General features: G+C 30.9%; 1 protein-coding gene across 6 annotated transcripts in view; it reads left to right on the forward strand.

Moving 5' to 3' along the window:
* The window catches only part of LOC134692104 (zinc finger protein castor homolog 1-like), a 38,038-nt gene extending 25,414 nt beyond the window's left edge, over window positions 1-12,624 (forward strand). For 5 of the 6 annotated variants that reach the window (XM_063552518.1, XM_063552516.1, XM_063552519.1 and 2 more), the window contains exons 3-10: window positions 690-834; window positions 1,807-2,059; window positions 2,542-2,758; window positions 3,562-3,711; window positions 4,667-5,348; window positions 5,795-5,917; window positions 6,385-6,502; window positions 7,135-12,624. In XM_063552518.1, coding sequence (XP_063408588.1) covers window positions 690-834; window positions 1,807-2,059; window positions 2,542-2,758; window positions 3,562-3,711; window positions 4,667-5,348; window positions 5,795-5,917; window positions 6,385-6,502; window positions 7,135-9,264 — 3,818 coding nt within the window. In that variant the 3' untranslated portion in view covers window positions 9,265-12,624. The remainder of the gene's footprint in view (window positions 1-689; window positions 835-1,806; window positions 2,060-2,541; window positions 2,759-3,561; window positions 3,712-4,666; window positions 5,349-5,794; window positions 5,918-6,384; window positions 6,503-7,134) is intronic. The other variant, XM_063552515.1, reaches the window with a different exon arrangement.
* Window positions 12,625-12,919: the final 295 nt, after the last annotated feature.

The raw sequence follows: 12,919 nt of genomic DNA on the forward strand, positions 1-12,919 counted from the left end.
TCCGATGGCTTACAATTTTGAAACTGCAATGCATATGATGTCCAGATTCATCTTTCCATGTATATCAGATGATATTTATTATATTTTAGCACATGTTTAGGATTTATAGGGTATTTCCTCATGTAAGGGTGTATTTTGTGGCAACATTGATATGTGTAAATGTATAAGATAAGGCTAAGGGAATATTGTAATTTCAAAAAAAATTAATGTTTTTGTTAGTTTAAATGTTGTAAGATATTGCAAAGAAAATTTCTATTTGAAAATCAATTGAATGCTTTTGTTTGTATGTAAAAAGATTTTTTTTATAATTTTATATATTAAAAGTCTGCTAAGAAGCTTTTAAGACTACCATGAATAAGCTGGAGATAATTTAAGTTTGAATTGGGTGTAGAATTGTCTAAACAGTTCAAACAAAGATCACATTTTCTACATGTTCTGCCTAACTTTTGGAGTAGACATTTCTATTTACAGCATTTAGCTAATGGGCCTTGCCGAACTACATATATTTAAGTACATTATAAATATACTTTGGTTTAAAATTAAAAAAAAATATACAAATTTAAGACTTGGATGGAGAGTTGTCTCATTGGCACTCATACCATATCTTATTTGTATTGTTGAAACAATTATGATATTACATTTCAGTTGTTTTTGCTATTCTTTTAACCTTTGAATACTTTTATTTCCAGGGATCAAGCCACTAAACTTGAACAATATCACTAGTCTGCCACAGGAATTTACATCAGTGAAGCCACTGGCCACAATATCTAAGTCACCACTCTCAGCCAGCTCTGTCAAACATGGTTTGGCTGAATATTCTAAATATCTCAAAAGGTATGTGAACAATGGGAGATAACTCATACATTTTATTTTTGTAAAAAATCTTAACATAAGTCATAGTTTTTAAAACAATTGTTATTTTAAAATTAATTGTAAAACAGTAAAAAAAACTATTTAGAATTAAATTTCATATGATTAATGGGAGATAACTCAATCTTTTTAAAATGAAATATAACAGATGATAGTTTGAAAACAATTGTTACTGTTGAATTAATGATAAAACAGGGGGATAAAAACAAAATCTGGGATAAGTGTATACAAATTTTAAATATTTCAAATAAATTAGTTGTTTAATTAGTAATTGTATTAACAGCCTTATTATAAATTGACCAAGTATGAAAAAAAAAGTTCGGAATACATTAAATAAAGTCTATCAATGATATGACATAGACTTAACCCATAAAATGACATATGACAATCAGTGTCGTGGTTTACTGATACGGAACAGTCACAGAAACGTGTGACAAGGTTAAACAGGTCATCTTTTAAAATTAATTGTAAAAAGTGATAATTCATGAAAGATTCTGTAAGAATGACAATATGAAAACTAATCAAATTATTTTTTTAATCTGTACATTTAATAAAAGGGGGATAATTGCCTCTAAGTATATTTTTGAGATCTTTTTCATCCTTCAGATTTATCAATAGAACTGACACAAGACATTTTTCAGTCAGTTAAATGTCTACAGAAATAAAAATCAAACATCATATACAATATTTTTTTCCTGTACATTTTTGAAACCGAAATGTAATAATAAAATTTCAAGACATAGAAGTCAAGTCTCAAATCACTGAAAGTAGAAAACTATTCATTTTGTACCCATGAAACACTGTAAAGGGAGATAACTCAATCAAAATAGATATTTGAGATTATTTATATCATAAGTAATATATATGTATTAGTTTACCCAACTTACTAAGGACTCTGAATTGGTAAAATATATGTTTAATGTTTATATCCATCAGGTTTAGCAATGGTACTGACTGCAAAGTTAAGTACTGTAAAGATCTGGGATATCGTGAGCATTATCACTGTATGGACTGTAACTTCCGAGTGTTTGTCAAGAAAGAGGAGATGGTCCGTCACTACAAGTGGCATAGGAAACGAGAAGAGTCCTTACAACATGGTTTCATGAGATATAGTCCCCTAGATGACTGCAGTCAGAAGTTTGGATCATGTACACATAATGGAAGACAGACTCATTACCATTGCCTTCAGGTATGGCAGTTTACATATATAAGTATTGAAAATGGTACAAACAGGATCAGTTGCTAAGTTTTGAGGATGAAAATAAAAAAATAAAAACTTAATGTTTTTTCTTGACAGATATTAGATATTGTTTCATTTATTATATATCATTTTTTTATACACAAATAAATTTCATTTATAAATGACAATCATATGAAAACATTTAAAACAGTTCTCAAAAGAAAAGATGTGAAAAAAACTCACCAAAGATACCAGGTTTTAATATGGTGCCAGAGCAGCATTTCCTCTTCATAAGACTTGTCAGTGGAAGACCAAATGAAGCATGAAGTTGAAGAGCATTTCAAGAAAAAAATTGTGCCAAATAGGCTAATGATGCTATGCCTTGGGATAGAGAAACTCCGTATTTCAAAACTCTGATTTTTTTTACATGATGTTTATGAATAGGTCCATGGGAGATAACTCAAAATATTTTATTTTGTTTGTTTTTTCAGGATTGCTGTGATAAGGTTTACATAAGTACATCAGATGTACAGATGCATGCTAACTATCATCGTAAAGACTCAGCCATCATACAGGAAGGTTTCCAGAGGTTCAGAGCCACAGAAGATTGTGGGACACCTACATGTTCCTTCTATGGACAGAGAACTACTCACTTCCATTGTCGCAGATCAGGATGTCACTTTACATTTAAAAACAAGGCTGATATGGGTAAATTGATACTTTTCATTTAGAACAATGATGAAATGGTTTGGTTGGAAATATATATATTTGTCACAACATGTGAAATATTATCAAGATATTTGTATATCTATCAAGAAATTATTTAAATGTTCATGATTTTTTTATTTGTATCATAATTATACCTTTTAAAACAAATATAGTTTTTAGACATCACCTTGTTTCCACTTTTTCCTTAGACTTTTGTTACATTTTCAACATTAGGACATGAATTTTCCCTTACAATATTTATAAAGATGTGTTTTTTAAAATCTTTTGCTACTGATGTGGAAACATTACAAAACATGAAACAAATTTAAAATGAAAAGATTAGTCAGGACATGAAAAAGCAGTTAAAATGACGAGAGAAGTGTATAATAATTTAGTGAATAAAATGACCATAAAATAAGTTATCAAATGTATTAAAAGTCTCTAATTTGACAATAGAAGGACACAATGATTGATATTTGTAATTGAAAGTTTTATTGTCTAGGGGAGATAACTCTATTTATTTTTGGAAATGTAAAAATTATTTGCAAATTATCACAAAAAAAAAGGATAAGACACAAGTTATTGTAAAGTAGATTGATCTGTAAGAAAGAGGTTTATGGTGTGTATGAAAATATAGAACATTGAAGAAAATAAAAGCCAGATATATAAAATTTTCTCTTAAATAATTTGAAGATGAGAATGTTTTTTTTTACAACCTTGACTACCCATAGGGTTCTTGCATTGTGATACTTAACGTTACGATGGAATGTCAGATTTTGATATTTTATGTATTGATTTTATAGAGAAACACAAGACATACCATCAGAAAGATGAAGTATTAGCTAAAGATGGATTTAAAAAGTTTATGAAGTATGAACACTGTGGATACCATGGATGTCGTTACTCAAAAGTCAGCAACCACATACACTGTATTAGACAAGGTGTGTATGGATGTTAGTATTCTAAAATTAGTTATTTCTTTTTTTGCATTTATTAGACTTGAGTTGGATCGGGACTATTCGACTGCACATAATTTCAAGCATGAATTACAATGCACACAAAAAGTATTTGTCTTAAATTCAATATTATTTTTTGAAAATATTTTGAATGATAAGATGTTAAATCATTGTAGTTATGTCACGAATAGAATATTCTCGTTATTATGTGTATCTGTTTTCACCATTTTCCCGCCAAAATTTGGGTTTTAAGGCAAAATATTTTTTCCCCTTATCGGTGACCTATGTTTTTTATTTACTCATTCTTTGAAGCTGTATTTCACCTTTTACATTACTGTTTTGGATCAAGTGTAATAGAACGTTTTATTTGATATTCCGAAAAAAAATATGTAAATACCTCTATTTTTCCTATCATTTCAATGAAAAATGGTCCCTTTTACATACCTTTTTCAAAGTAAAATTTTGAGCTTGAATGGTCCATGACCCCCTATTTTTTTTCGCCCAATTTGATTCACTTTCTGTAAAGAATAAAATAAGAAAAAAATATGGCACTTCAGATAGAAACTTAGAATAGACCCGAGCCACCTCAAATACTTTAAATTCAGATATTCCCCCCCCCCCCCCCCCCCTTTTTTTTTGTTAGAAAAAATAGACAAATATGCAAGAGCAATTTTTGCTATTTTTGGAAGTGCTGTATAAATGGTATCAAAATTTAAAATGCAAAATATGTCCCTTCACAATTTTTCATCTAAAAAAAATGAGTAATCTTGATTGACTTATCTGAGTTGAAAAGACTTTCCAAGAATTCATAACAGGTTAATTTGTATATTTTTTATTGTTGATTTGATGCTTACGTGTCTTATGTGATAATTTTCCATTCATCCAGTATGTGACTTTTTTCAAATGTAAATGTATGGACATAGTAAAGGAAAAATGTCATTCTACTTTTCAGCTTGCAACTATGTGCTTCATTCAACTGCTCAGCTTTATTCTCACAAGAGGAAGCATGAGAGAAGAGAGTTCGAGACAGCATACCAAAAATACAGAGACGGTAGCCAGGATATGATGGACCCCATGGGAGATAACTCAATGAATAACTCAACAATTTACTCAGAACAGGACCTCTCTATGGACTCGATGAATGACAGTTTCCCACCTACCCCTCAAGTAATGCAGGAGTCGATGTTGCTCCCGGTGACAATCAAAAGAGAGGCACCAGACAGTGCCAGCTCTGGAGATTCAAAGAGATTTAAATTTGACAACTTGCAGGATGATAGCATGTCAGACCAAATGAGCTTTAAATCAGAATCTGAATCATTTAATGATGAGTCCTCAGTCATTGAAGAAAACTCTATACTGACAGAAAAGTCTTCTTCTATTGTGGAGGAGTATGGCACCAAAATATCAGGGGACCAGTTGAACAGTTCCCTGACCTTACCTATTCCATCTGTTGCTGATGATTCGGACATGAAACCAGTAGAAAAACCACCTCAATTCTCAGTGCCTCTTCCTCAAAATAAACAACCTGTGTACATGACCACCTCTATAGCACCTCAACATCTCTTACCCCCTATGTCAGGGAGGACTCATGATAAAAGAGAAAAAGATGAGTCATGGAAAAGCTACCTCATAAGGTAAAAATTTTGTTTTTTATTTTGGCAGGGTAAGGGAAGTAACTGAAATTATTGTTCAGACTTTAATATTGATTATGTTTAAAAGTTTAAATCAGTTTGACAGAGTTTTGCTCATTTCTTATAATAAAGAAAAGGTGTTATTTTGATCCAAAATTATCATTTCTGAAAAATAAAATAGAAATAGATATTTTGATTCTGACCAAATTGAAATAGAAAGAAAAAACACAATTATTTTAGGAATGAGATTTTGTATTTATTACCTAAATAAAAAATATTACCATATGCCTTAATCATACTATAAAAACTGTGAAGGTAATAACTATCTTTTTACACTAAATTTGATGTCACAATAGGAAATAAAAATTTAGAATTTGAGTAATATTGTTATGTCTACTTTTCATTACTATCGAGAGATGTATTAATGTACAATGAATATATATTAACAGATATACAGCCAATGACCCATGTAACTCTAGATGTCAGTATTTATATAAGGACCACTACCATTGTAAAGTTGAGGGATGTTTGGTTCTATTCAAGTCTAAAGATGGTGTTAGAGAACATGCTAGGTATGTATTTGTATTTTCTTTATTTTTGAATTTATAAGCAACAAGTTTTTACATTGCATCTGTTTCTTTTTTATTTAACAGCTTTCTTTTGAGTATAATGGCTGTACTGAATTCTTGGATTCGTACATGTTGAATATGATTGAACTTGATACATAAAAACGTGCTTAAATAAAAAAAAATAACACAGTTACAAAAAGATAATATTTGAATTTATTATTTAAGCGAAAAACTTTTGGGTCTTACCTGGTTTTATAACTAGCTAAACTATCCAGTTTTAGAACAGATGCATAGATAGTTCTGTTACATTGTAAAAAAACACTGACAATGTATTTGAAGTGAAACTACCAATATATTTGAATGAGTGTCATACTTATTTTGAGGCTCTGTGAATTTTAAGATCATTTAAATCAATACCTGTAACTATGTATTTGTATTTGCCTTTTACTAACGGCCTAGTCACTTTACAGGTTCCATGAATTACAAGATCGTATCACCCCAGTAGCATACACTACTTATGAACAGTTAGAGATGTGTATTGATGGATGTGAATTTAATCTGAAGGAAAAACATTATCATTGTATTTGGGTGAGTTTACTATCACTTTGATTTTCATTGAGAACTTTAATTAACAGTATTTGATTGGCATTATATTTGACAACAAATAGCATCCAATTTTAATACATCAGTACGTAAAACTTTAAATAAAGTAGTTCTATAGATTTTTGATTTTAGTAAATTGTATTGTTACAGAATGGTTGATTAAAAAAAATGCTTTTGGTTTAGTCACAGAGTGAAGAAAATTAAGAATAAAATGGAGCATTTATTTTATGTGTAATTCATATGCCCTAAAAATCATTGTTTGCATATAAAAGATGCAAAATATTGCTACAGATATAATGTAAAAAATATACAATTTTAATGAGAATGAAAAGTACACAATATTATTTCAGAGAAAATTTACAAACCTTAACTTTGGTGAGAATTAGAAAATACAGAACTTTACATGAGAGTATCCGCACCCAAGAAAAGCAATTTCATTCAATGATAGTTAGTATGTGATCAGAGAAAAAGATTGTAAAGATATTTAAAATTTTGAAGTCAACATACATATTAACCATATAATATTATCAATGATTATATAGAACACTGTCATGACTGTCATAGATAAATAATTGCTATTTTATATTTATAAAATGTTATGATTTTCTACATTTCAGACTGGATGTTCCCATGTAGTGCCTCATTCTGGTCCTACATTTGGTAGACTAGAACATTACAGAATACACGAGTATGCAAGAGCTTCCGCTGGAAAATCTTATAGACCATCTAACTGCAAAAATGATGATGGATCTCCAAAAAGAAGAGGACGTCCACCGAAATACCCTAAAAATGATATTCCAATCATACCCAAAGTAGAACTGTCTCATGAAGAAATTGAAGAATCAACCAAAGGAGTAGAGGTCAATAATTACGGGATACCGCAGGCTATCAATGGGTTCAAAATTTTCAAGCAAGGAGATATATGTCCAGACGAGTTTTGTATCTACCGGTTGCAACAGCACTACCACTGTGCTCGACCACGATGCCACCAGGCCACTGACAGAATGGATGTTCTCAATCTTCATGCTAAGGATTTCCACAGCTTTGTAAATATCATGGAGGGATTTGAATTCTTCGATCGGAATGTGAATTGTCGTAGACCACATTGTCACAATAATAAAGCTAATCGACATTTTCATTGTGTTCGTCCGAAGTGTGATTACTCGTTCGTAAGACATAGCACCATGCTTCAACATGACAAGAAACATCAAGCATCAGAAATGGGCTCTGTAATTCAAACATCACCCATACCAGAAGTACCAACATCATCTGTTGTATCCAAAGCTATCGCTCATAGCCCCACGATAAAAACATCGGGTACATTTTATCCATTATCTGGTCTCTCTAGAGGTGAAGGTATTCAGATGTCCTCAGTCATCTCCGTACAGCCAATGGTCTCATCTTCAATTTCTGGTGGACTATCATCGACGACAACTTTTACTCCAATTGCTGTTCCAACATTTGCATTATCAGGCGTACCATTACTATCTCCTGGTATTGGAAACTCTGTGTCGCTTCAGTCTGCAGTAAAACTTCAATCGCCAACGGTAACCAGCACCATTACACCATTGGCAGCAGCACCTCTCACTGTACTTTTACAACAGAAGGGCAATAACCTGCCTCCACAAGTGTCATGGCCATTACTTAGAAACACCATGCATTTTCTAGCTCAACAAAACTGTGGCCGTCCATTCTGTAAATTGAAGAAAAGGGACCATTATCATTGCACTGAATGTAATCAGGCCTTTTCTGATCCAGCTCGATTACGTGCTCACGTTAGCAGACATGGTATCAAACTAGCCAAAACTGAAGGTATTACACAAGGTCTAGTCAACATTGCTCCAAAACCTGAGAACATGAACTGGAATGTTACTCCTATCAAAACTGAACCGGCTCCCAGTTTGGAAGATGGAGAAAATACAGAAGATGCAGAATCCTCACTGAATCTGAACCCAAATATATTTTCTACCATGATAGCAAAAGCTCAAAAAGCTCACAATGAGATCACGGAAATGAACGAGAATTCAAATGATGAGGATGAGGGGAGACTTGTCATTTCTGAACTTGAAAACGAGAGTGATGATCTTGATCAGAATGAAGCACAAGATCTCAGCAAATGGTCTGGTCGTAAGCGAAGTGCACCAAAAAATCTGGACTTTGTTGATACAACTGTCATGGTAACAAAAACCAAGAGGACTAGTGTTAGTCCTAAAAGACTAAAAGATGATTCCATCCCAAATGGTTACATACGTATTAAATTTAAAGACGATTGTGGGTATGCCAAATGTGCCTATAGATCAGGGATCACTCATTTTCATTGTGCTAGGGAGGATTGTGGTTATAGTTTCAGTGATAGATCTCGTCTCATTCAGCATACATTACGTCACGAGAGGATTGACAGTCTGACGGGTGGAGAAATGCAGCAATACCGCATGAACCAGGACTGTCACCGTTCTTCGTGCGAGTATGAAGGAAAAGCATCTCACTTTCACTGTCTCAAATGTGACTATAGCTGTACCGATTCTAGTAAGGTACTCACTCATCGTAAAAACCATGCAAAAATGGAAAGTATTAACTCTCAGGGCTTTCACAAGTACGGCATCACAGAAGATTGTAAATTCTTTGCTTGTCAGTATTCTGGCAAACAGAGTCATTATCATTGCCTGAAGGCAGGTTGTAACTTTGGAGTGTTGGGACCAGCACAGATGGCCTCGCATAAACTGAAGCACGCTGATGAATCTTTTTAGAGACATTTCTGTTCATGTTATCAGGTGTATTTTTATGTTTGTTAAACTAAAACACCCTGATGAATTATTTTGTTTAGAGAACTTTATCTCTTATTCATTTTATCAGGTGTAGTTTTCTGTTTGTTTTTGTTTTGAGCATTCCAGATTTATACGATTTCATGTGGCATATTGTCATTTTATGTGATTTTTTACACAAAAAAGTGCACTTCACAAAACTGCTTAAATTATTATGCAAATTTCTGTGTCAGTCTTTCTGATGATTATTTTTGATAAATATTTCATTCCATTTAACTGCTGATAAATATTTATATGTACCAAGTACTGTAGATTTATTTTTATTCGTACCTTTTTTCATGTATTTAGTTGATAGAGGTAACACTTACTGTGGATTCATTTATTTTTGTGGGTACCAATTTTCGTGGTTTGAGGAAAACTTGCACATTCGTGGATATTTAAATTCGTGTTTTTTTTCAAGTCTGCATACATTTCACAAGAACATTAGTAATTCGTTGAACATTTAAATTCGTGGTTCTTCGGTATCCACGAAATCTACGAAAATTGGTATCCAACGAATATTAATGAATCCACAGTATTTAATTGTTAAACAAAAGTTTCATTTTTCTATGCAGATTTCATAATTTCTTAATATGAAATATTCATTAAAATAAAGGTTTTACCAATCCATGAACATTTGTACCCACATTATAAATGAATTCTTTGTATTCAGATTTTTTTTCAATGACACATTCCAATTTTATATTTACACAGAATGGGAAATCATCATATTCAGATATTCATATATTTTGCAAATATTTTTTGTACACAGAAATATTTATAAAACAAACATTCCAGAATTTTTTATATAATCTGTAGATTTTTTGATTTTTTTTAATTCAACCCATAAGATATTGTAGGTAATCTTTAACTTTTCCATTTAAATATGTATAAGATTTAAGGATTTTTTTGTCATAAGTTCTAGTCTATCTTTTGAAAAAGATCTATAGTCATAGTTTAAAATTGTAAGCCTTCATCCAGATTTATTTTACAGTGATAAATATTTTTTCTAAAATTAATATCATATATAGAACTTATATTTATTGCAAAAAAAAATTCTTTACATGTGGGGAAAATTCTTCTTATATTACTTAGATTTTTCTTTCCTTTAATTGTTTTAAAAATGTTGCAGTTTTTTGAGTTTTTGTTTTAAACTGTATTATTTTATTTTTGAGAAATAACGACATTCTTTCAATGGGTATTAAATATTCAGAAAACCAATTTATATTCTTTGTAAATAGCTCCAGATAAAGATTGCAGTGATGAATATTAAAAAGAAAATCTTACTTTCTTTATTTCCATATGTAAAACAGATATATATATTTATATGCAGTATTCTTTAAAATCAGTATTTGTAGAATCGTTAAGTCCCATTTGTATGTAAAAAATAAAGTATATGTTTCTTTTTTAATTTTTTTTTTATTTAAATATATTTTAATGGGTAGAAAGAGACTTCTAACAACCACACCGAGATCCCCCTCAACATAAACATTTAGTTTTTTTGTAATTTTGCACAAATCAAATAGACAAGTGACCCATGCTCCAAGTCACAAAAAAAATCTTCATAGATTCCAAATTCATTTAATATTTAACCATGTCACATCGAATTATATATGCACTTACAAAGAAGTCTATCCTTATGCAAAGTGTTGTAAATTTAATAGTTTGCCCAAATAACCACCTATTATGTAAATGTACACTCCAGTTTAGGCTAAATAAATGATAAGTGTGTTTTTTGCTGCCTTACCACCCCTTGTTGCTAGTGCTGAACCTAATTTTGATTTTGGTAACTTTTTCAGTTAATAACTTTGACAAGCGAAGGGCCCTCAGTCTTAAATCATTTCTCGGTACTTGGAGTACAAAATTTGTGCTCAAAACACTAAATCCAATAATTTGATTGGTCCAAAATTCTAAATCTGAGTACCATAATTGTGCAATGGGGTTTTTTGACTGAGAGGCTAGGGCTAACTGTTGAGTGAGATTATTACTCAGAAATCAACCAATGAAAAATGGTTTTGTTGTTTTCCAGCATAAATTTTTAATCCTGATTACTGACTAAAATTTATGATTGAATGTCCAGATCCGTGCCTGAATTTCATGTTCAAATATAGATCTATTTGCCATATTTTTTTATTCTTTTTGAATTAAAAACCTCACTTCTACTGTTTTGACCAAAAGAGGGACCTTAGAGAAATATGTATTCTATTTATTGTTGTCTGTTGTATGATGCCAGTATTTATTTGTTTGTTTGTTGTTTATATATTTATTTATTGCACTCTATACTTTACACAGTATTAAAGAATTAAATATTTATTTTCTATACCAAAAAATTTGTTTGTGCTGTAGTTAAAATTAGCAAATTTGCGGAGAGGTTTATATTTCTATCATAATTTTTTTCTCTCATTTTTTGAGAGAGATGTTTCATTTGAAATTAGGCCATATGAAAAATCTTGATTTTACACCATATTTAAGTGCTTTAGATTCTTTACTTTAAATGGATAAAAAGTATGCAAGGAAGAATAAATTGTAACCTGCACGAAACATTGTCAAATGTTTGAGGATTGCATACAAAGAAAGGCATGTAAATGTAAAAAAGAAAGAAAGCGGAGAAAAGAATGAAAAAATAGTATAAAAGGAATTTATCAAAACACATTTTTCATATGGCTTGATATATATGTAAATATTCAAAGTTATTTATAAGACACAAAGAGTCTGGATATATTTAGGTATAAATATATGGAAATTTATGAATGTTTGTTTGTATGAAATTTAAGCTACTAATAGTTGAAAATGTCCAGTAAAAACATGTCTGGTGGACAGTTGCATCATTGGGTATCATACCACTTCGTCTTATTTCATAATGTTTTGAATCAGTATTTAAAAAATTTAAAAAGTTAATAGGATAAATTGATTTTCCAATTTGCACTGATTAAAAGATACATAAAATGGGCTAAAACAATATTAGACTATTCTGTCAATCTGATAGGTCCTTAATAAAGGTACTTTGGAAAACGAACTGCTGATTTTTATTTTATGGACTGCTAATTTTTGTTGTTTGAAATATGTGGATGTTCAATATAAATATCTATATATGATTAATTGTTTGTGTTGAAGGGTGCGTTTGACTTAAGTACTAGTTACAAATTGTTTGAACTAATGTATGTGTGTTTTCATTTTATGATGATCTTTGACTTATTTTCCTTTTCAATTCATAACTTATATTAAAGATATTCTTAAGAGGTGACTCTTTAAAATACAAATATTAAAAGATGAAATAACTCCGTTAGATGCTTTCCTATCTTAAGTCATCATGAGACCTTGCATTATTTATCTCATTAGACTATGCATTTTACATCCAAAACACCAAAAGATCTGTTATCTATATCGAAATGAAATATTAAATATTATCAAAAAATGTTAATGAGAACATATCTCATTCATACCAAATTACAGCCAATTGTATTGAGTGTGTAGGCAAAGGTAATATCTTTGGTTAGCTTGCTTACTAGCTGAGCTGTGACAGGTCATTATTAGGTTAGGTATACTAACCCCTTATTAGCCTAGTCCTACAGACAGATTGATTGCTTATCTGTCAGACTAG

This window comes from Mytilus trossulus, chromosome 12, assembly GCF_036588685.1.
Source record: "Mytilus trossulus isolate FHL-02 chromosome 12, PNRI_Mtr1.1.1.hap1, whole genome shotgun sequence".
In the NCBI taxonomy this organism is placed as follows: Eukaryota; Metazoa; Mollusca; class Bivalvia; order Mytilida; family Mytilidae; genus Mytilus; species Mytilus trossulus.